Source organism: Octopus bimaculoides, chromosome 12, assembly GCF_046866305.1.
Source record: "Octopus bimaculoides isolate indiv1 chromosome 12, ASM4686630v1, whole genome shotgun sequence".
Lineage (NCBI taxonomy): Eukaryota > Metazoa > Mollusca > Cephalopoda > Octopoda > Octopodidae > Octopus > Octopus bimaculoides.
The window spans coordinates 35,484,748-35,506,532 of record NC_142939.1 but is presented as its reverse complement, the minus strand read 5'-3'; the positions used below and the strand labels follow the sequence as shown (position 1 = coordinate 35,506,532).

Sequence of the window (21,785 nt, the reverse complement as noted above, 5' to 3'; positions counted from 1 at the left end):
AACATTGACGAACATGAGTTATATTGTCGTCAATGATTGTGTATACAGGTAGAAGGGAAGAAATTTAAAAGTTGCTAGAAACAACAGCCAAATCTCCCTTAAATCACACAAAGTAAACAGAATTTTAAAAAGATCTAATTACTGCACCGGAAAGTTCACATCGAAAAAATTCCATTGATGCAAACATTTTTAAATTCCGTTTACTTTGTGTGATTTAAGGGAGAATCCATACTTGGTGCGTGTTATTAATACGTCCAAGAATGCTAGCTGATTGTCTTTTTCCTTTTCGATTGTGAACTATATGGATGGCTTTATTGAGTTCACATGATCTAACAGCACTTCGACATCTTCGTGGTGGGGCCAGAATATAAAGGTTTCATCAGCATATCGCAGCCATATGGTTGGTTTTAGTGGTGTCGATCATAAAGCCACATTCTCAAAGTATTCCATGTATATATTGGCTATTATCGGTGATAATGGTGAACCCATAGCTAAACCCTCTTCCTGTCGATATATGTCAGTGTCCATACTGAAGTAGATAGTTTTTACACAGGAGCTCAACATTTCCATCAAGTTTCTTATTGGTTTATTAGTGCGTTCTTTTAGATGGTTGTCTGTCACTAGTTTTTTTTTGAATCACCGATAGTGCTTCACCAGTTGGAACTTTGGTGAACAGACATATCACATCTAGACTCACCATCTTGTTGAATTCAATGTGGGTATCCTTGATCAATTCTGTGAAGTGGGTGGAATTCTTCACGCATGATGTTGACTTTCCTGCTAATAGACTGATTATATACACAAAGAAGCGGCTCAGTGGATGACATGCTGAACCTCTACAGCTCACTATAGGTCTTAATGGAATACCATCCTTGTGAATCTTAGGGAGACCGTACATGTGTGGTAGTTTACTGTAGTGTTGAGTTAGTTGTCTTTGCTCCATCGGTGTAAAGTGAACCTTGTTCTTGATGAAGATCTGTAACAACTTCCAATGAGAGACATCAATCCGTAGCGGAGTTCCTCAGAGAACTCTACTGGAATCACTACAGTTTGTAGTGGCTCTCTCAGATATGCCGTCAGTCGTACGCTGATGATACAATAGTATCTCAGGCGATCAAGGATCCTGATGACATAGTAAAACTGCAAAAGGACCTGCATGTGATATATAAATGGGCTGATGAAAATAACATGCAGTTCAATGCTCATAAGGTTGAAGTATTCCGCTATCGGCCCACTAACAGACTACAATCGAAATACATAGGTCCAGGGGTAGTGAAATCCCAGAGTTAGAATCGGTGCGTGACCTGGGAATCCACATGAGTAGTGCTACAACATTCCATGCGGATATTGCGAGGATGGCAACATTGTGCAGGCAAGTAGCTGGATGGATCGTTAGATCTTTCAGAAACAGAAATAAGGATACGTTGCTACTCCTATGGAGGACATTTGTCGTCAGCTACCTGGATTACTGCTCCCAAATGTGGTCGCTGCAAATTGTCAAATCGGTGGAGAAACATTAGGCAATCCAGCGATACTACACAAAAGCGATCGCCGCAGTGAAACAGATGAGCTACTGGCAGAGGCTACAAAAACTGAAGCACTACTCTCTGGAGAGGTGAGAAAGGTATGCAGTGATATACACATGGAAGACCCTGGTAGGTCTAGCTCCCTACTTTGGAATTAAAATCTCTACCAACCACTAAACAGCACTGCATAATACTGAAGACACCGTCTTCTTCATCTCAGATAAGGACCTAGTATTGCAACATCTTGGATTTCAAGCGACAACAACTTTTAAGATCGTGCCAAGGAAACTAAGAGATCTGCAAGGTGTAGATGTGGAAGCATTCAAAGAGCGTCTGGGCAAATTTCTATCAGAAATCCCAAAATGAGCCAATATGACAGCACGAGGCACAAAGGAGAGCAGCTTTGTCCAGTTCTCTTCCGCATCATAAACAGTACCGAAGGGAGATCCGACAATACTAAAAGATAATATTCCGGCATGGCCCCAGCCCCTGGATAAACTAGTAAAATATAAAAGAAAAAAATATATATATGTATATATGTATATGTATATATATATATATATTTGTATATCTATCTATCTATCTATCTATCTATCTATCTATCTATCTATCTATCTATCTATCTATCTATCTATCTATCTATCTATCTATCTATCTATCTATATATATATATATATATATATATATATATATATATATATATATATATATATATAGATATGCAGGGCAGGGAATCGTCAATTAGTAATAAAATTAATAATCAACAATTTTGCCGGGTAGCTCAGTATGAAAAAACCTTCTTCGGTAAAAAACATTTATAATCATAAATATATAGGGATTGACAGTAACCTGCTTCTCCAACATACAGTATGTTGGAGAAGCAGGTTACTGTCAATCCCTATATATTTATGATTATATATATATATATATATATATATATATATATATATATATATATATATATATATATATCAGGAGTTTTGTAGGTAATTCGCTCTTTGCATTTCTGACTTAAGGCATAAACATGCACGTACACTCATGTCCACACATACATGGATTCTTATATATATATACATACATATATATGTATATATATATATATATATATATATATATATATATATATATATATATATATATATATATATATATATATATATATATATATATAGATAGATAGATAGATAGATAGATAGATAGATAGACAGACAGATACTCCCATTATAAAGTGTATACATACATGTGCGCATTAGTGCACATGGAATACCATGTTGCCATTCAGCTAAAAAGTATGTGATGTTTTAAAACTACGTAATGCGGGTTTTCTGTAAGAGCGAAATTACTGAGCGTATCCCAAAGTCAATGCTCATACATTAGAATTTCCATTAGCGCGAAGTCCGGTAATCTGAAGTAGTCGGAAGGATGGGGGTGGCTGTATCTAGTATGCAATCTTTTGTTTGGAATTTTGTATCGTTGAGGTTTTAGTATCCAGCTATGGTTCTATGCCAACATTTGATTTCATATACACATTTTCTCTCAAGCGCCACATCTATTTCACCGGAAGATATGAGTTTTAGTGATTTCCAAGTAACCGTCCCTTTTTTGTCTGTAATGAAATACTGAAAAAAAAAATATATATTTTAACCCACGCTTTATAAGCGTTCAAAAGATACGAAGTTTTCATTGTTAATATTTTCTTTCAGGTACCGTGTACGAAACTTTCAACCATCGAGTTACTTTAGCCATATTTTGTTGTGATCTTGTTTGTTCATTCATGTGTGCACGTGTGTGCGCACGCACGCGTGTGTGCGTGTGTGTGTGTGTGAACGAATGTGAGTGACATCCGTATATCTTCACGCGGAACAGTTAGCTCGACAAGACTGACGCTTTTGTTCTGTTCGTTTCTCTTAATTGTCACAGCAACCAATATTTTGATGTGATTATAACATTCTTTTCTACACTTTCAAGTGCGACTCTTTGGTTGAGAGTACAATTTATTTGCAGACCATACAGTTTGCTCAGAATCAATTCATAAATGTTGTACACTCATTTCTATACTCATGCTGTCGCATAGATTGTTCATCTAATCGAATTTTCTCGTTATATCCTCGTTACCCCTTATTTTCAATGTGCATTCTTAAAATTGTTTTTCCTACTTAGCTGCATTATTTTTCTGTTTACTATGCTTTTGCCACTTCTTACTTTTCCCTCTTAAGTCACCCATAATTTAACTGTAAAAGCTCCATATATATAGTACATACAAGCATAAAGATTTTTCACCTTATTTTTGTTGATAAGTTCATTTTATACATCACATCACTCGTTTATCTATTAAGATACGTATATATATACATGGATACGTACGTACATACATGCATATATACATACATGCATACGTGCATACATACGTGCATACATACATATTAGCAGAAGCTTTAAGCATTCATTCCGCTTTGCTCCAGTCTATTTCGTATGTGAATTATTGGATATCCCACTGCAGAGGTACAGTATTTCATGTGTCAGTTTTAGCGACATACGGACATAGAATAAAAATTCGTCGATTCAGTCATAGAACACACACGCATATATATGTAAACACACTCACACATATATACACAAACGTACACACACTCACCAACGCACACACACCCACAGAAGTTAAATCTTAGCGGTCACTTTCGAACAAACATGACCTCATGATTGCACCACGCTTTAGCTCCAATTGTGCAGCATTCTTAGCTCCCAAACATTCGGTTTGTACTTATATGGAGCAACGTGAACTGAAATACCTTTTTCAGGGTCTGACACAACGCCCGGTGAAGAAAACCAATCACCGAACTTTACTTATCTTAGGCTCAACGGTTAGACCACATCTAAATGAGCGCGCGTGCACACACTCATACACTCACACACAGAAATTACATAAGACGTATGTAATGATAACTGTTCCAAACGTTTTAAAAAATTACATGAACTCATGTTTGCTTAGTATTATTTATGTTCTTTCAATGTGCTGGATGATATAATCTTAGAAACAAATGCCAGCATAATATATTTGTCATACAAATACGTGAATTGGCCGCATCACTACTTATGAATTAAATCTTTAGCCATACCATAGTTATTTCCTAATATATTTACTTATAAATTACAGATTTAACATCCATTTATTCAAGCTCACTCGTACATATATATACACACACATATATTTTATACACATGCACACCATTACATATGCTTACACACATATAATATATTAAATTTTCTCTCTTTATTATTGCTATTACTTCTTCAGTTAATATCACTGGGTATTACTTAAGTGATCTTTTAGTTAAGTACGCTAAATTTAATATATTCTATTTTCGTATCTTAATTAAAAACTGTCTGCCTCATTCACGTCAGTTTTATGGAAGAATACATACATAAACATACACACATATTTATATATATGCATACATACATACACACATGCACACACATATATATGCACACATATATTTGGTGTGTGTGTCTGTCTCTACATGTATTTATGTATTTCTCTTGCTCATTCTTTTGGTATGTGTGTATGTATATGTGTGGGTGTATGTACAATGAGTTAAAATAACTCAATGTGTCATGGACATGAAGAACCTAGACTAACATAGGTATATCGAATACCGCACAATATACATTATTGACTTATTAATATTGTCTCTAGTATTAATAAGTTACGAAATGGGACGTCAGAGCTACTCTATGGAAAAAGGGGAGATAATGTCAAGAAGAAAAAGATCTGCATTGCTGACATTGACGAGCTTCATGTTTGATGAGTAGGGACGTGAACACGCATTTCTTACTTAGTATGTCGTCAGTATTCAAGGCCTGGGAACCTGGGGCGCATGTGGTACACCTCCACCCGCTAAAATGTTTGTGGCATGTAAAATCAAAATTTTCAGCCCCACATACTTTACCTAGTTTAGATGACAGTGTTTAAAAATTGATCTGTAAAATATTGTTTGAAGTTAGGTTTCTTCACAAAAAACAAGAACAAAAGACAAAGATAAATAAATAAATAAGTCCCAAATGTTAACTGATGGAGCTGGTCATAAAATTCCCACGGGAATTCTAGAAAGATATATTACTCAACTAATGCATCATCAACATTAAAATTAAAAGTATCAGCTATATACATATATATACATACATACGCACAGAGTATGGGGTTTTAGTTCACATGTGATCTAAACGATTAGGTACGCCGAGTAAGTGCTGCAACGGATTACTGGGGCTCCAAAGTTATAACTGAGACGGTAGTTATGAAGCCATTGCAGATTTCCGATGCAGCGTATATATAATTAAACAGGATACCAGAATTTAAGGCAAGGCAAACATTTCAAGTCGTATACAATACTATGATAGAAAGAAATTAAAAATCTTGCAGCTGTTTCTGGGATATCCCCGAGTATGGGATATACCGTCATCAGAGTCAAATGAGGAAAATAGGGGAAATGAGAATGGTATATATTAATAAGATGACGACATAAAGGAAGGGAATAAAAGAATAAGGAGATGGAAAGAGAGAAGAAAATAGAAGCATAAAGGTTCACAGTTCCACTTTCTGAAGTTATAGAAACGAGAGCATGAGTCCTTAGGTGCATTCCTGCGTAGATCCATGAGCGTAAGCCCTTAGGTGCAATGCTGCATATATCCACGTGGGTTAACATTCTGATATATTAGACATCACAATAAAAAAGACGCGAACATATTGACGTTAAATAACAGAATGGTAGCGGAGGTGGCTGTTTTCAGTTGATCCAATATAAACATATTTATTATTAATTTCTGTGGCAACTTTACATTGATATACTACATTTTTTAATTGACATAAATTTTTAATCATACAGATATCTATATTTTTACAATCACATTTTTTAAGATGTTTTAAATGTAACTGGTTTCTAACCGTTCTAAATAATAGTATGTTTATTAATGAAATACCTAATAGTATTACTACTAATATTTTGTACATTGGCCCTGGCATTAGGGGAGTTATTATTAACACATTCACTATTTGAATAAAATAAAATAAATTTCATTTTCTATCATGTATAGAAGATATAAAAGTATCTAAGTTATGAGTTAAACTATATCCTATCATTGTTTTATTATTGCTAATAATTTCATAATATTTATTATTTATATTGAAATGCTTCTTAATTAGCCTATTTCACCAAATTAGATTTTATTTGTATAACATATGGGATTATAAACCGTATTATTTTATTAGTATCTACTTTATTACTGTTGAAGCTACTAAAATTATTTTTTATTCATTAAGTAGATATTATTTTAAATTTCATTCGGTTTCTTTATATATCTATGGTTTTTTTATTATTATCATTAGTTTTTATATTATTATTCCTATTATCAAATTTACTGATTTAATTTACAATATTATTATCTTTAATATACTTTAATTTATTCTTATATTCTGCTTAGCTTAAGGCCAAATCATATTGGTCTTTATGTCTATTAAATATATCCTCATTATAAGATAAATATGAAATTCCCTAACTAATATTATATACTAATGCTTTTTACATAAAGGTGGGTGATTACTTTGATAATTTATATATTTTAATTTATAATTTGGTTTCATATTCGGTACATATATTGCAGATAATAAATTACAGTTCATATCTAAGTAATTAATAATTATTTCTCTGTAGTCATAGATAGACCAAATCATTTGTTTGTATAAAATATTTAAATTGAATTGAATTTATTATTGTTCAATTTATTGTTTTGTTTTCCATTTCTGATTTATATTTATATCTTAATAAATTGTATGTTTATTTTATTTACCTAGTGAAGTAACCTTGTTATTAATATAGGTAATATGAACCAACAAATTCTTTGTATATTTAATATCCCTAAGTGTATTTTACACCTAGCTAAACTGTTATATATATTATTATATTATATATATTTTATAACTATATCATCTATGTTTACTGTCTATACTGTTTACCCCTTACCCTATAAGGAAAATGCCATCGTTCTCTTAAGCCTTGAATCTCTAGGTCTGATAAGATAGTCCATAAATCAAACCCCCCCCCCCAAAAAAACAAATAAAATCAGTGACAGTTAAAATTTGCTTAGAATGTTTATTTACTAGCCTGTATGGTCTGGCTAAGTCAAAATGGTGTTTTGTATTCCTCCTTTCTACTTGGAGAGTTTAGATTTAATTATAAAAATATGTCCTGTTCAAATTTAATTTCATTAAATTTCTAAATTTCTATGTCTTTTTATAGCTGAAGATTGGTCTACATTTTATATTTGATGTAATGTATATATTGTTCAATTAAATGGAATCGCATGAAACGATCGTACTGCATTAACTCTAGATATCCTTGTTGCTTATTTTGATTTTAATCACCTTATTTTGAAACTGTATGGATAATACCATACTAAATTCTGGTGCTTAAACTTAAGTACCATATTCACCTGAATCTAAATTTTTTGCATAACCGTTATATATATATATATATATATATATATATATATATATATATATATATATATATATATATATATATATATATATATATATATATATATATATATATATATATGTATATATATATATATAAGTTTAAACCTAACCGGTTCTGACCAGTCGAGACCAGATCAGAGCAGTTCAAACCGGTTGAAGCTAGTCCAAACCACTTCAAACGGGTCCAAACCGGATCAGACCAGCCCACAATCTTCATAAAAAATTTCATTGTCAAAAATTTCCATTAAACAACAAATATTTTCATTAAACATCTTCATCCATCAAATATTTTCATCAAACATTTTCATCAGACAATTTCATCAAACAACTCCATCAGACATTTTCATAAAACATCATTCATCGAATATTTTCATCTAACATCCAGACCAGTCCAGTCCAGATCAATCCAGACTAGTCCAGACCGGATGAGACTATGCAAAACAAGTTAAAACCCCATAGAACCAGTCAAAGTCGTTCTAATCCAGTTCAAACTGGTCCATAACAGATTAGACTGCTGTAAGCCTATTCAAACTGGTCCAAACCGTATCAAATCGGTCGAAACTGAATCAGACTGGTACAAACCAGTCGAAACTGGATCAGACCGGTCGCATCCATTCAGCATTTCATCAAATATTTTCATCAAACATCTTCAAACATCTTCAAACATCTTCATCACACATTATCATGAATCATCAACAAATATTTTCATCAGACATCTCATCTTCAAACATTTTTATCAACTTCATAAAATAACCTCTTCAGACATCTTCATGAAACAAGTTTTTCATCAAATATCTTCATCAAACATCATCATGTCTTTATCAAACATCCTCACATCTTCATCAAACACCAAAACCTAACCCTAACCAGTCCAGACTGGATCAGACCCGTCCAAACTAGGTCAGACCGGTCTACTCTCCCATGGGTGGCTGGGCTTCTGGATTGTTGCCTGAGTGCTCCTTGGACTTCTTGACAGCTGCAACCTTGGTCGGTTTACCCTGCTACACAAGGAAACACTGTGAATAAATATAATGAATATTAAATAAATCGACAGTGCCTTAAGCTAAACGGGCACCGTAAAACCCTTGGCCAGGAAGATGTGGAAGTGTCTTGATGGTCGGCCATGGCATGCTTTTCAGTCATGCCAGGACGAAGGGTTACTTTTCCCCGGGGTGATACATGGTCCTGTCCTCCTAGTGGTACGCTAGTTTACCAACAAAATACTGAACATGGAATCCCTGGCAGTACCATCAGCGTTCCACCGTCGCTAACTGTTGGCGCTCGTTCATCGACCGTCGGCGTTCGTCTACCGCCGACGCTATCAAATGTCTACCATTATTCCCCTCTTTCTTTGCAAGCCCTCTTTCTTCCTACCTGCTCTTCCTCAACCTTTTTTATTCCACTCTGTCTCTCTTTCTTCACTTTTTGATGCCATAAGACTTCACAACTTTTTATCACCCATCCTATTTCAACTTGATCAGTGCCTAGATAAGACGTATTTTTTCATTTTCTGCCCCGCATTCATTTCAGACCACCACTTTATGTTAACTTTTCCTTCTTTTCTTTCTTTCAATCGTTCTTTCCTTCAATCTCATCTTTGTATCCTTAACCTGAACCTTCTCATCGTAGCTCTGGAAACCAATCACCACTATTTTCTTTCTTTTTTGTTAGTTTCTGTCATTTAGTGTCCCACATTTTGAAATACATGCAATTTGTATTTTTACTGCTTATGATTACTTCACTTGATATATTTCCGAAATTAAGCATTCTAGCATACAAAATATATTCCACATTATTAAACATACTATACGTCATTAGTTTAATTCAAATTAAATATATGCAAATGTATATCATGCTGTTTTTTTAGTTTTCTTTTGTTTCAAAGTTGTTAAATGAGAAAGATTTTGAAGTTTCTACCTGATAACAAGGTCGAACTAGTAAGTTTTAATAAATCAATCAAAAATAATTAAAAGAAACCATAGTTTTCTAATATGAAATTGTTGACCCGCTGGCACCTTTTGACTTGTTTCCATTATAATCAGCTCTGTGTACTAATGTCAAGTCTATCAGAAACAAAAGTGACGAAAATTTCAGATTCTTTCAGTATTGCATCACGTCAAGAGAATGCAAAACCTTTGCAGATTGCAAAGATACAATTCAGCGAAAACAAATTATGATAAAGCACTTCCAACATGACAAGAAGTGTCATCAAAACTTCGCTCATCATAAAAACAATCTCTGTCAGGAAAGAGATTCAATTTTCCCAAGGATGCAACGAGACTCTCATATTGCCAGTTTGCTTCAAGAAATCCATGGGGCTTCATTATGATATTCAACATGATGTATGCTGTTTTTCCGAAGGAGTTCGGCATAAGAGAATTACAATGCCTATAGTAACATAGGATTGCGTCATGGCTCTTATTTAAATATATATATATATATATATATATATATATATATATATATATATATATATATATATATATATATATATATATATATATATATATATAATTATAAATATATTTATAATTATAAATGTTTTTACCGATAAAGGTTTTTTTGCATACTGAACTACTTGGCAAAATTGTTAATCATTAATTTTATTAACTAAATGGCAATTCCCTGCCCTATATCTGTATTTATATTGATGGTCTTCTATTGGATGGTTAAACTGCAGTCTTTTTCTTCGGGATTATTTGTGGCGCACATGAGGTAAATTCTTGAGGAGAGATGCGGAACTCACTAGTCGATAAATTTGTGAATGCATTTTCTTATGTGATTTTGATGTCGCATGGTCAAATACACATGAGTATATGTGCATTTTCAGATTTATTGTGTACATCATGCTGATGAGTGGAAAAGAATTTGATATTCTTAATCACGAAACGTCGTACATGATTAACTAAAGGCAAGTTTGTTTTTATGTTCTCTTCTGTTTTTGTTCTATGTGTGCCGTAAATATCGCCATCCGTTAGAGAAAAAATTGTAGTTTAGAATTAGTAGTTCCTTGACTGCTATTTCTAAATTTTCAGTATGTTGGTGAAGCAATTTCATGCTGATCCCTATATATTTATAATTATATATATATATATATATATATATATATATATATATATATATATATATATATATATATGCATATATGTATGTATGTATGTATGTATGTATGTATGGGTGTGTATGCATATGGATTGATAAATCGATATTTTCCTGTGATATTTCTTACTGCTGCTATTTTCAGACTTCTTCACTTATTTCTCTTTATATTTTTATAATTTTACCTCGCTACAAGGTTTCTTTCCTATAATGCATCTTATCTTTTTACATCTTTACGATCTTAAACACGAGCATAAATATAATTATGGCCATTTATATAGATACTTCATTAACATAAATGTTTACATCCGTATTTCAAAAAGTGAATAAATCAATAAATAAATAAAGCCTTCAATATATTGCCAACTGTCGTCAATGATTCAGAACAACCGCTTATATTCATATGTCTTATTACTGGGCGCAATTATTTAAATTTAAATGAAAACAAAATAATAGCATAATTTGTTAAAGGCCGTGGAAAATTCAGATAAGATATTTAAACACCTAAATCCATATTTCATATTTGATTTGTTAAATGTTCATTCCTTGCATGCATATTCCTCTAAAATTGTGTTTGTATGATATCTTTGTTTAATAACTTTTAGTGACAGTTTGTCTCAAATTCGCTTTGAAATGAAATCAAAGTTGGTATCGAACATAAATTCACATAAAGTCTCCATTGTATAATGTTATCATTGTGCAACAGTATATGTATATTATTGCAGCGTAGAAGGTTCCATACATGTGTCTTGAACCTCATTAGAAACTGAAGTCCAAATAGCGCCAGAAAAGTTGCTATATAGAATTAAGGAGCGTAACCTTCATTATTTTCTTGTTGATGCATCATTCACACACACAAAGAAAGATAGCTTTAATAAATATCCCCAAAGTTGCATACTGAAGCGGCCTAATGCTGGTTAAACTAAGATAGTGACGCGTTTTCGAATCTATTATCGTCAAATCATGTGTTTAATAACGGGTAACGGTAAGCTCAATTGGTTTCTAGATTTATAAAAATGAAATTATGTTGTTCTTCATCCAAATTATGCATAACAGTAAAATCAAGAACAAAAGATTGTCAAAGTGATTGTAATATCTAGGATTTTCAATTATTACATTCCATGACGTTTAGGAATTTAGTGCAGCGGGTTTGTAGCAGAGAAGTGAAACTTCAATAATATTTTAATTTTTGTGTAGTACATACTGTTTCATTATGTGGTGTCTAAAGAATGCTGTGTAATTCGTCCTGCAAATGATATATCTTATTTATCACAATTGGTAAGATTCCTGTTAACAATACATGTTTAGTAGTTCAAAAGAGCTCTACTTGCTTGTCATTGATTTCTGGAAATGTTTACATTATGTTATTTGTTATTAGTTAAAATGTTATTGGGAGTATTTCAGAAACTGTAACATTAAAATGGAAACTTCTTTCAATTAAAATTATTTAGATTTAGTTTCGTTTTCAGACTCTTTTGAAAGAATTTACGAATACAATAACTAGACATTCCTCTGAAAATCCACCGCTTTATGTATTTTCCATTAGCGTATAAGATGTTTGTAATGACACATTGCTGTTTTTTCTTTGATAAAGTCTTAGAATTTGATAAAGTCTGAGAAATTAGATAACATTAAGACATTAGCAACGTTATTTCTAGGATAACGATTACCTAAACAAATTTAGAAACATATCAATAGAAGTATCAACTGATTTCAACTTGAAAATATTTACCAGAATTAAACTAAGTCATTTAAGCTTTTTGAAATAAGGTTAAACATATTTATTAGTGTGAGCTACATTACACAATTTCGTAAGGAAAACTATTAAATATCGATAAAGTTCTCTGCCACTCACTAATAAACTAATCAAATAATAAAAATAAATACTATCATCAAAAGAATATTAATATTAAACTCAAAACATTTAATTGTACAAATGTATTACTGTAATGATGGACTAAGGACAGAATAAATATAAACTGGAAGTACAATGATTACAAGAGAGAAAATTACAAAACAGCGCGACCAAGAAATGAAAATCATAATAGTGAATTCAGTGTAATCCGAAATGGAAGTAATATGTTAATGTAGATGTGTTAATCTGTGTACCAAATAACTCAGTGGTACATAATCTGAAAAAGAAACATATCTCCTAGATCATAGTTGATGCATGGTTATTTTATCATGTTGCATCCTGTAGTTGATGGAAGGAAACATTAAATGTGCGTTCAACATTTCAGACAATAGTGCTTTCTCTCCTGTGAGAGAAAGTAAGAGATATCTATTTAAGTGATAATGAATGGGCTATGGTCATTGTGTCACGTGGCAGAAAGATATCATAATGACAGAAAAGAGAGAGGGGATTGTAAAGTGAGAAATAGACGTAGGGTACGAGAGATGTTGGTAAACTAGCATGCAGATTAGTTTGAGTGTGTAAGGGTGGGATGAACTAGACAACAGTAAGTTAGGGCTTACAACTCAAATCCGAGGTCATAAACGGAGAAGCGGAGGAGGCGAATGAGCTTAAAATAAGATGCAATTGAGTTGTGAGTGATTTTTTGAATTATTAGAGGTGTATTAGATGTGTTTTGCTTGGTCAATAGAAACAATAAGATCCAGGAAGGTGAAGACATTGTAAAAATGGTTGATCTGAATGGTAGAGCAGGGTAGAAGGTATTATAATTTGATAAAGAAGTAGTTGAGTTTTTTGTAGGTGAGAGGTGAAATGACGATCAAATTCTTAATGCAATAGATTATATTTTTGATGCGGGTCTGGTGAACTGGAGGAAACTCAAGACCTATATTTAAGAGTACACCGAACATTATATTCCATTTGAAATTAATCTCCTTCACTTTTGTTTCTATTCAACTTATTTCTGTATCTCTCTGAAACACTATGTAAGTGATTGTATGGCGATCTGCAAATATTTGTTTATGTCTTTCTTTATATCGTCAGCATGTGTATATGTACTTTATGGATAAATGGCTGGATTATGACAGTATTATACATTGTGATTTTTGCCTCTTAATAAATTATTCGGTTCAATACCGTTTAGTTCCGGAAGACTATATTTAAACGAATGGTCATTGTGCGTATTGTGGTGGTGGGGGGCTATTCATTTTCTTTTGTACTTGAATAAAAACATACCATTGTATTGATAATAAAATCCTTGATATTTCAGCATTATACACAGATACACACACATACAAATATATAGATATACATAGCCGTCATATATATGCATGTATACACACACACACATACATACACACGCATATATACACATAAACATATATATACACGCATACATATATACTACATACACACACATACATACATACATACGTACATACATACATACATACATACATACATACATACATACATACATACATGCATACATACATGTATATATGTGTGTCTGTGTTTTCTATATGTAAATTTTATTGTGTATATGTATAAAAACATTTCAAATTTTCTGTCTGTGTACTATTCTAATGTTCTTCAACTTAATTTTCTGCTGAACTTTCTGCTTTGATATTCAAAATATTATACGTGTATAGTGTGAGTAGTTTTCATTAATTTTTTTTCAATTCGATATATTTTTAGTTACATTGAAATATTAATATTTATTTTTGTTTCAAATGATTTTTATAAAAATATTTTTTGTGCACATATTGGTGATTTCTACGAACTACTTGTGATTTTTTCATTCTGCCAGAAAGATTTCTCAGTTTATAAATTTTGTAAAATATTTTTTTCACCTTTTTAGTAATTCTATGTGCATTGTAGCATACAATATATCACTAGTTATATCAGTCTTATACTTTCAAACATCTACTTCTCTGTCATAGACATGCTTGGGTGCATACACTTACACACTCACACAAACATATAAGCATATATATGTAAATGAATATATACACATACATACATTTATACATATACATAAATATATTATATATATGTGTGTTTACATTCAAACATATATATATGCATTCTATGTGTATGAGTATATATACATATATATACAGAGAGAGAGAAAGAGAGAGAGGGGAGAAAGAGAGAGGGAGAGAGAGAAAGAGAAAGAGAGAGAGGGGGAGAAAGAGAGAGAGAGAGAGGGGAGAAATAGAGAGGGGGAGAAAGAGAAAGAGAGAGAGAATGAATGGTTGAATGAGAATAACGATTAGCTCCAAGTAAATCGGTAAGCACCCCTTGCGACTCGGCGCAAGCTACGGATCAAGTACGCATTTATACCTGACACTGCATTAATAAATTGTTCCAGGGGCTGGGGATTGGTCTCCATAGGGATGACACTTTGTTTAGATTCTATAATGTTATTGTAATGAATGAGAACGTAATTGTCAGAAAATTACTCAATTTTTCAAAAGCATAGGACGCGTTCTTCTGGTGTATAGAAAGAGTACACTGTGGTAAATTACAACGTGGACGTTACATTAGATGTCAGTACTGGGCCTTATGGTCCGTACTACAAACCTAATGACAAACACAAATATGTCAATAGATGTTCTAACAATCGTAGAGCATTAAGTTTTCATGAAAGATCTCTCTTTTAGACTGTGTAGACTCTGAACTAACAAGGAAATTTACCAATATAACGAACGCAAACACACTGAAGTACAGTAGAGTACATACATCGGTGATTTGAATTAAAGTTATCATAGTAATAGAGTTAATCAGGCAGAGGGATGTAAAAATAGGATAGGTAAGAAGTATTTTATTAAGTGAAGAAAAGGAGTGTATTGCTTATATGACTTTCATTTCATGTGAATTTATTCAGTTGTTCAGCAGATTGGGCTATAGAATTTGCAGTAATATGTGTAGGAGGAAGCGACCTGGCTCTGGGGCAGCGATTTGTATACTATTATCGATGAAAATATACAGACTTTTAGTGATATAAATATCAGTTATAATTAAAAGAAATTCTAGCGAAACTAGAACGCGTAGTTGAAAGATTTCCTGGTAAAATGTCCGGTTCTAGGGCAACTGATAAGGGGGCAGCTGATACCAGGCCAACTCAATCCCGGACAACTCATACCTGGACAATGGATACCTGGACAATGGATACCTGAACAATGGATACCTAGGACAGCTGATATATAGGACAACTCATAACGGGTATAATGTCATAAAGATTTAATTTTGAATATGAGTGTGCGGACATCTGTGTGGTGTGTGCGTATTTGTGCCGGTGGAGTGTGGTGTGAGTGTATCTGTGTGTGTGTGGTGTGTGCATATGTGTGTGGGTGATGTGTGGTGTGTGTGTATTTGTGTGTGATGTGTGAGTAGATATGTGGGTGCATGTGTATGTGTGTAAGTGGTGTGTGTGGTGTATATTTTGTGTGTGTGGTGTGTGTGTATGTATGTTTGTGTATGTGGTGTGTTTTTGCGTGTGTATGTGGTGTGTATGTGTGTGTCCATGTGTGTGGTTTGTGTGACGTTTATTTGTGTATGTGTATGTGGTGTGTCTGTATGTGTGTGCGCGTGTGTGGTGTGTATTTGTATGTGCGGTGTGTGTATGTGTGTTTGTGCCTGTGTTGTGTGCGCGGTTATTTATTCTACATTTTTCTTGCAAAATTAAATCTTTAACGCTTTATACCTGGTGTGAGTTGTCCTAGATTTCAATTGTCCAGTTATGAGTTGTCTGATATGAGTTGTCCTGGTATCAGTTGCTCTGGCACGATAATATTCTACTCGGTGTTCATGTACCCAAAAACATTCCAGAAAATTCTTTATGATCTTGGACAAATATTTCCCCCTTCAAGTAGGTATACATTCAGTAGACTTACTGTAAAAGTTGCATACTCTACGACACTTAACTTAGCGGATATTAGAGCAGCCGATTACGTATGGAAGTGTCTATTAACACATAAGAGCTTCCGCTGGAAAATTCAACAGTAGACGCACAATCACAATACTTCTTTCTAGTTAAACAAAAATGTTAGGCCATTAGTCAAATACATATAAAACTACGAGGAAAATAACGTTAACTACTGTATCTCTCAGGTAGTGGCCCACCGAATAATGGCGGTGGCTCTCAATGCAATTTATGCTTTGGGAAAGTGTTGGAAGTAAACAAATGTAACTACAACTTAATAAATGTAATGAACTTTTCATTCATTTCTCTTTCATACTGTAAAACATACTTAGCATTTCAAATCGAAGATCTTAAATAATTAGCTTACACGAGTACAAATAAATACTTCTCCTACTGATTATACTTCTTCATCTTGAACCCATCCATAATTTAATGTTATAAGAAATCCTCTCCCAACTCACCTGGATTTTGATCACAGTTTACTAAATTTCGATCTATCCACTGAATCAGTGGTTCCCGACCTGGGGTCTGCGGACACCTGGTGGTCTGCAAAGGGAGTACTGGTGGTCCGTGAACTAAATTCAAAATTTCTTATATATGCAGGAGTGGCTGTGAGGTAAATAGCTTGCTTACTAACCACATGGTTCCGGATTAAGTCCCACTGAGTGGCACATTGGGCAAGTGTCTTCTACTATAACTTCGGGCCGACCAAAGCTTTGTGAGTGGATTTTGTAGACGGAAACTGAAAGAAGCCGCCGTATATATATATATATATATATATATATATATATATATATATATATATATATATATATATATATATATATATATATATATATATATATGAATATGTATATATGTGGGGATGTGTTTGGTTGTCTGTGTTTGTACCTCCACCATCGCTTGATAACCGATGCTGGTATGTGTATGTTCCTGTAACTTACTGGTTCGGCAAAAGAGACCGATAGAATAAGTACTAGTCTTCCAAAGAATAAGTCCTGGGGTTGATTTATTCGACTAAAGGTGGTGCTCCTGCATAGCCGCAGTCAAATGACTGAAACAAATAAACGAATAAAGGAAATAAGAATACTAGTGTTACCGTGCCGTCAGAAATGACGGCATGAAAATTATATGGAAAATAAAATGAAAAGATTACAACCTTTATCTTAATAACTGTTTCAACACTACGTTTCTAGTAAAAACCCTACCACCAATGAGTTCACCTTGTTTTGGATGGTCCTTTACCAATATTTTAACGTTATCATTGCTTCTTGTATTTAATGCAACATAAACGTTGCCCATGGTTGAATACTGGTAATGGTAGGATGATGCCAACATTATTGAAGCTCTGCCGGTGTGATTTGTTTATAGTCAGTGCAAATGCTGAGATAACAGGAAACTGTCGTCTACTCCTACTAAAAGGAAGAATTGTCCCACTGGAATGGAGGTTAATGCACGAAATAAAGGCCTCCTCTCATTTCTTACTTCCATTAAGTATTTTTCCATGAATGAAAAAATGCTTGATGAACAGCACTAACACCCGGGTCCTATTCTGCAGCTTGTTGCCTCACCAGACAATAATGACATTCTGTCAGTGTTTATGTGAAGACAGTCTTTGTTTTTAGGTGTCAAAATGATTATCGATGGCACTCTTTCAACTGCCTCATCATTGTTTATAATAATTCTCCCCGCTCAAAAAAATATATATATATCTAGCAATATTATTTGTATTTACCATGTTTTGAGGAATTTCTATGTGGTTTTCTTCTATTCCTTCCATACTTCCAGTTCTTCCAGCCTCTAAGTGCCACATGGTGAAGTCATCTTGTCTAGCCATGCGCATAATATCTGTCAAACTAAGCTTTGTTATGAAATGTCAGAGAGGAGATTGCTTGAGGATTCAATTACTGCTGCATTGGATCCTCTTGGGATGACAGGTGCAGTTTGTCTGAAGCGTCTACCATGTAGCGGCACTTTTCCACCGAGTGGTGTGGACGAATTCATTATTTGCCTCAGCAGCAGATCAATGGCTCTCAGAGCATTGCATGTTAGCATTGATGCTTCATCAATAATTAAAAGGTGAGCCTGCTTTAATTTTTCAGATGACCCTGAAGGGATTCTTATGTGAGAGGTGGAACTATTATGCAATGGGATGGGTAGCTTGAATCCACTGTGAACTGTCGTTCCATCAATGAGCAAATCAGCAACTATACTTGTAGTGGCATAGGTAAGGACACACTTGTTTTGCCTTCTTAGAGAAGCTATCAATGTATTGTACAGGTAGGTCATTCTTGTACCTCCACGGTCATCGAGGAAAAGGAATCTACTTCGTCTTTCATCGTCATTGATGGCTGCAATAATGTGTTCATAGATCTGGTGCTGAGCCTCGGTAAAGGATGCAATGCGCCGCTCAATATCAACTTCAACATTGTTATTTTCAGCAGTTACTTCATGAAAGGCTGCTGCAGCTGGGACTGGAAGATGCAAATCTCTGTAGCATAGCCCATGTACTCGCAGTGTTAACTCAATATCATATAATGTTCTCTGGATGGCCGCCTCTCGAGTGTTAATTCTTGTGAAATCCTTAATTATCCCGTCCTCAAACTGATGGTACAGCTGCGAAGGGTTAGCTGGGATGTTGAAGATGTAAATATGAGCAAACAATTGTCTTAGCTGAAACGGCATACTTGTAACAGACGCTGCTTCTATGCACCTGTGCCATTCTTCATCCTTTTGAACTAAATTTTTTGAGAGCAGCTTATTTAAATGAGTCGCAGTTTACACAATCTACTGTTTTATAGATGTTTTCGATCTAGTTTGGATTCTTTGCCATCAAATTTGATGGCAAAGAATTCAAACTAGATCGGAAACAACCATATGTCCTCATAACTTCAACCTTCAAGAACGTGCAACATCACCTTCAATATAAATTGCTCCTCATCCTTCGGGCTAACGGTGTACAGTCTGGAGATGACTTTATCACCTCCTCTGTCCGCGCTCCCATACAGTAGTCTGCATATTGAAGACATAACTGTACGGAATATCCGAATAATGCAAGTTCCGGGCATTTTCATGTTTGAGTCAGAAGATACCAAGCTGTCAGTGGTGTGTTCTTCTGTGTTGCTCTCTCATGTGCCCATCTCTCTTGACCTTCTTCAAAGTATATAAGTTGCTCTTGTGGCAGACGAATTTACTGAATTAGATTTGTCATGCATTTTATTCCCAAGCAGTCCCCACATACTTCCGGGAGCATTCACATACCTAGCATCTAAATGGTTGCGTACTTCATCATGCACAATCTCATGTTTGAAGTTGTTTCATTGATGTCAATATTGATGGAGCCATATCCTTTGTAGATATTCTTGTAAATATATTGCACAGAGGGGTCGAAGAGGCAAAACTCAACACAAATATGAGCATTGAACATACGGCACAGAGATTTATTGTAGGGCACTACATATAGGATGTCTATTGCATGGTTGCCAACTCGAACTAATACCACTTGACGTCGCTTGTACAACAGGTAACCGATTGGGTTTATCCTTGTCTATTGGTGGTACTCCTTTGGAAATTCTTTAAGACGCTTGTTATTTTCCATTAATGGAGCAGCAGGGCTGAGATCACCACAGGGCCCATGGATAATCTACCTTTTCACTGTTTCATGTAGTAAGGGTTCAGTGACGGGATCCGGGACCTCGACTAAGAAAGTTTAATTAATTCCTTCAGGTTCATCCAATTTATCATCAGGGTGCAAGATGGGCATGTGGTAATCCCCTCTTTTGAAATTCAATGGTGTAGCAGTAACCTGTAACTCTTCCAAATATATGTTTCTTGATGATGTCATTCAAGAGTTCGTGTAGCTTTATATTGAATACACGGGCCACCAAGTCCGGTCTTTCTGATGAACTTTGGCCTGGAAGTGATTTCTCTCTAATTTCCTGACACTTAGGGTTGCAGGTTATTGTGAGAATGATATCAGGAGGACCATATATGCCCCCAATATCCATGACGTCTTGGTAGCGCTCTTGCATATTCTTAAGAGAACTTTGAAATGATGAAGGCAAGGTAACTGTACTTCCTACTTGAGCATTCGCAGCATTAGCAGCGTTCTGTAAATGATCAGCAAGACAATGGTATTGTTCTGCTTTTAACATGTGTTGATGGGTCTTCACAAAATTTATAATGTTACTTTCTACTTGCAGGTAAGAGTCTACTGCCCATTGTTGGAAGAGCTTACCTCCATGGATAACTGGATTGAATTCACAATCTCTGTCTGCTGTAAGAGATACTTTGTGTTGGAGCATTGTAGCATTTTGCCTTGAGTTTTCTATATTGTTTTTACCAACCATATGTGGTTGCCACCCTGGCTCTCCATGTGCAAGGAACAATACACGTCATTGGGTCAAGGTTGGGGCTAAGAATGTTTAGCCTTATCACAGGGACTTCATTGTTTTTTGGGTAAACCTTGAAATATCTGTTGAATGGTGGCTCGTCTTTAGTATTACTGAAGATCATAGCTATTTCCTTAACTGTTGGTAAATTGTATTTCTGCTTATCAGCAGTGCGATCCTTGTTGAACACTAAATTTACAACAGACACAGGTCTCTGTTCTAGTTGGACATGCTGCTCCTCATGTAATTCTACTTCTCATAATGTCCAGTAAGATGCAGCATAGACATCGTTGTTTCTGTTAATCTCATCCGATAAGGCGGCGAGCTTACAGAAACATTAGTACGCCGGACGAAATGCTTAGCGGTGTTTTGTCTGTCTTTACGTTCTGAGTTC

At 34.3% G+C, this 21,785-nt stretch overlaps 2 protein-coding genes across 2 annotated transcripts; both read right to left on the bottom strand.

Annotated features, from left to right (window-relative positions):
* Positions 1 to 18,866: 18,866 nt before the first annotated feature.
* Positions 18,867 to 19,685, bottom strand: LOC106875023 (uncharacterized). The gene has a single exon (XM_014922976.1). It carries the CDS (start codon positions 19,683 to 19,685, stop codon positions 18,867 to 18,869), a length of 819 nt encoding a protein of 272 aa, XP_014778462.1.
* Positions 19,686 to 20,743: 1,058 nt separating this feature from the next.
* On the bottom strand, positions 20,744 to 21,304 carry LOC149133067 (uncharacterized). The gene has a single exon (XM_089361274.1). It carries the CDS (start codon positions 21,302 to 21,304, stop codon positions 20,744 to 20,746), a length of 561 nt encoding a protein of 186 aa, XP_089217400.1.
* Positions 21,305 to 21,785: the final 481 nt, after the last annotated feature.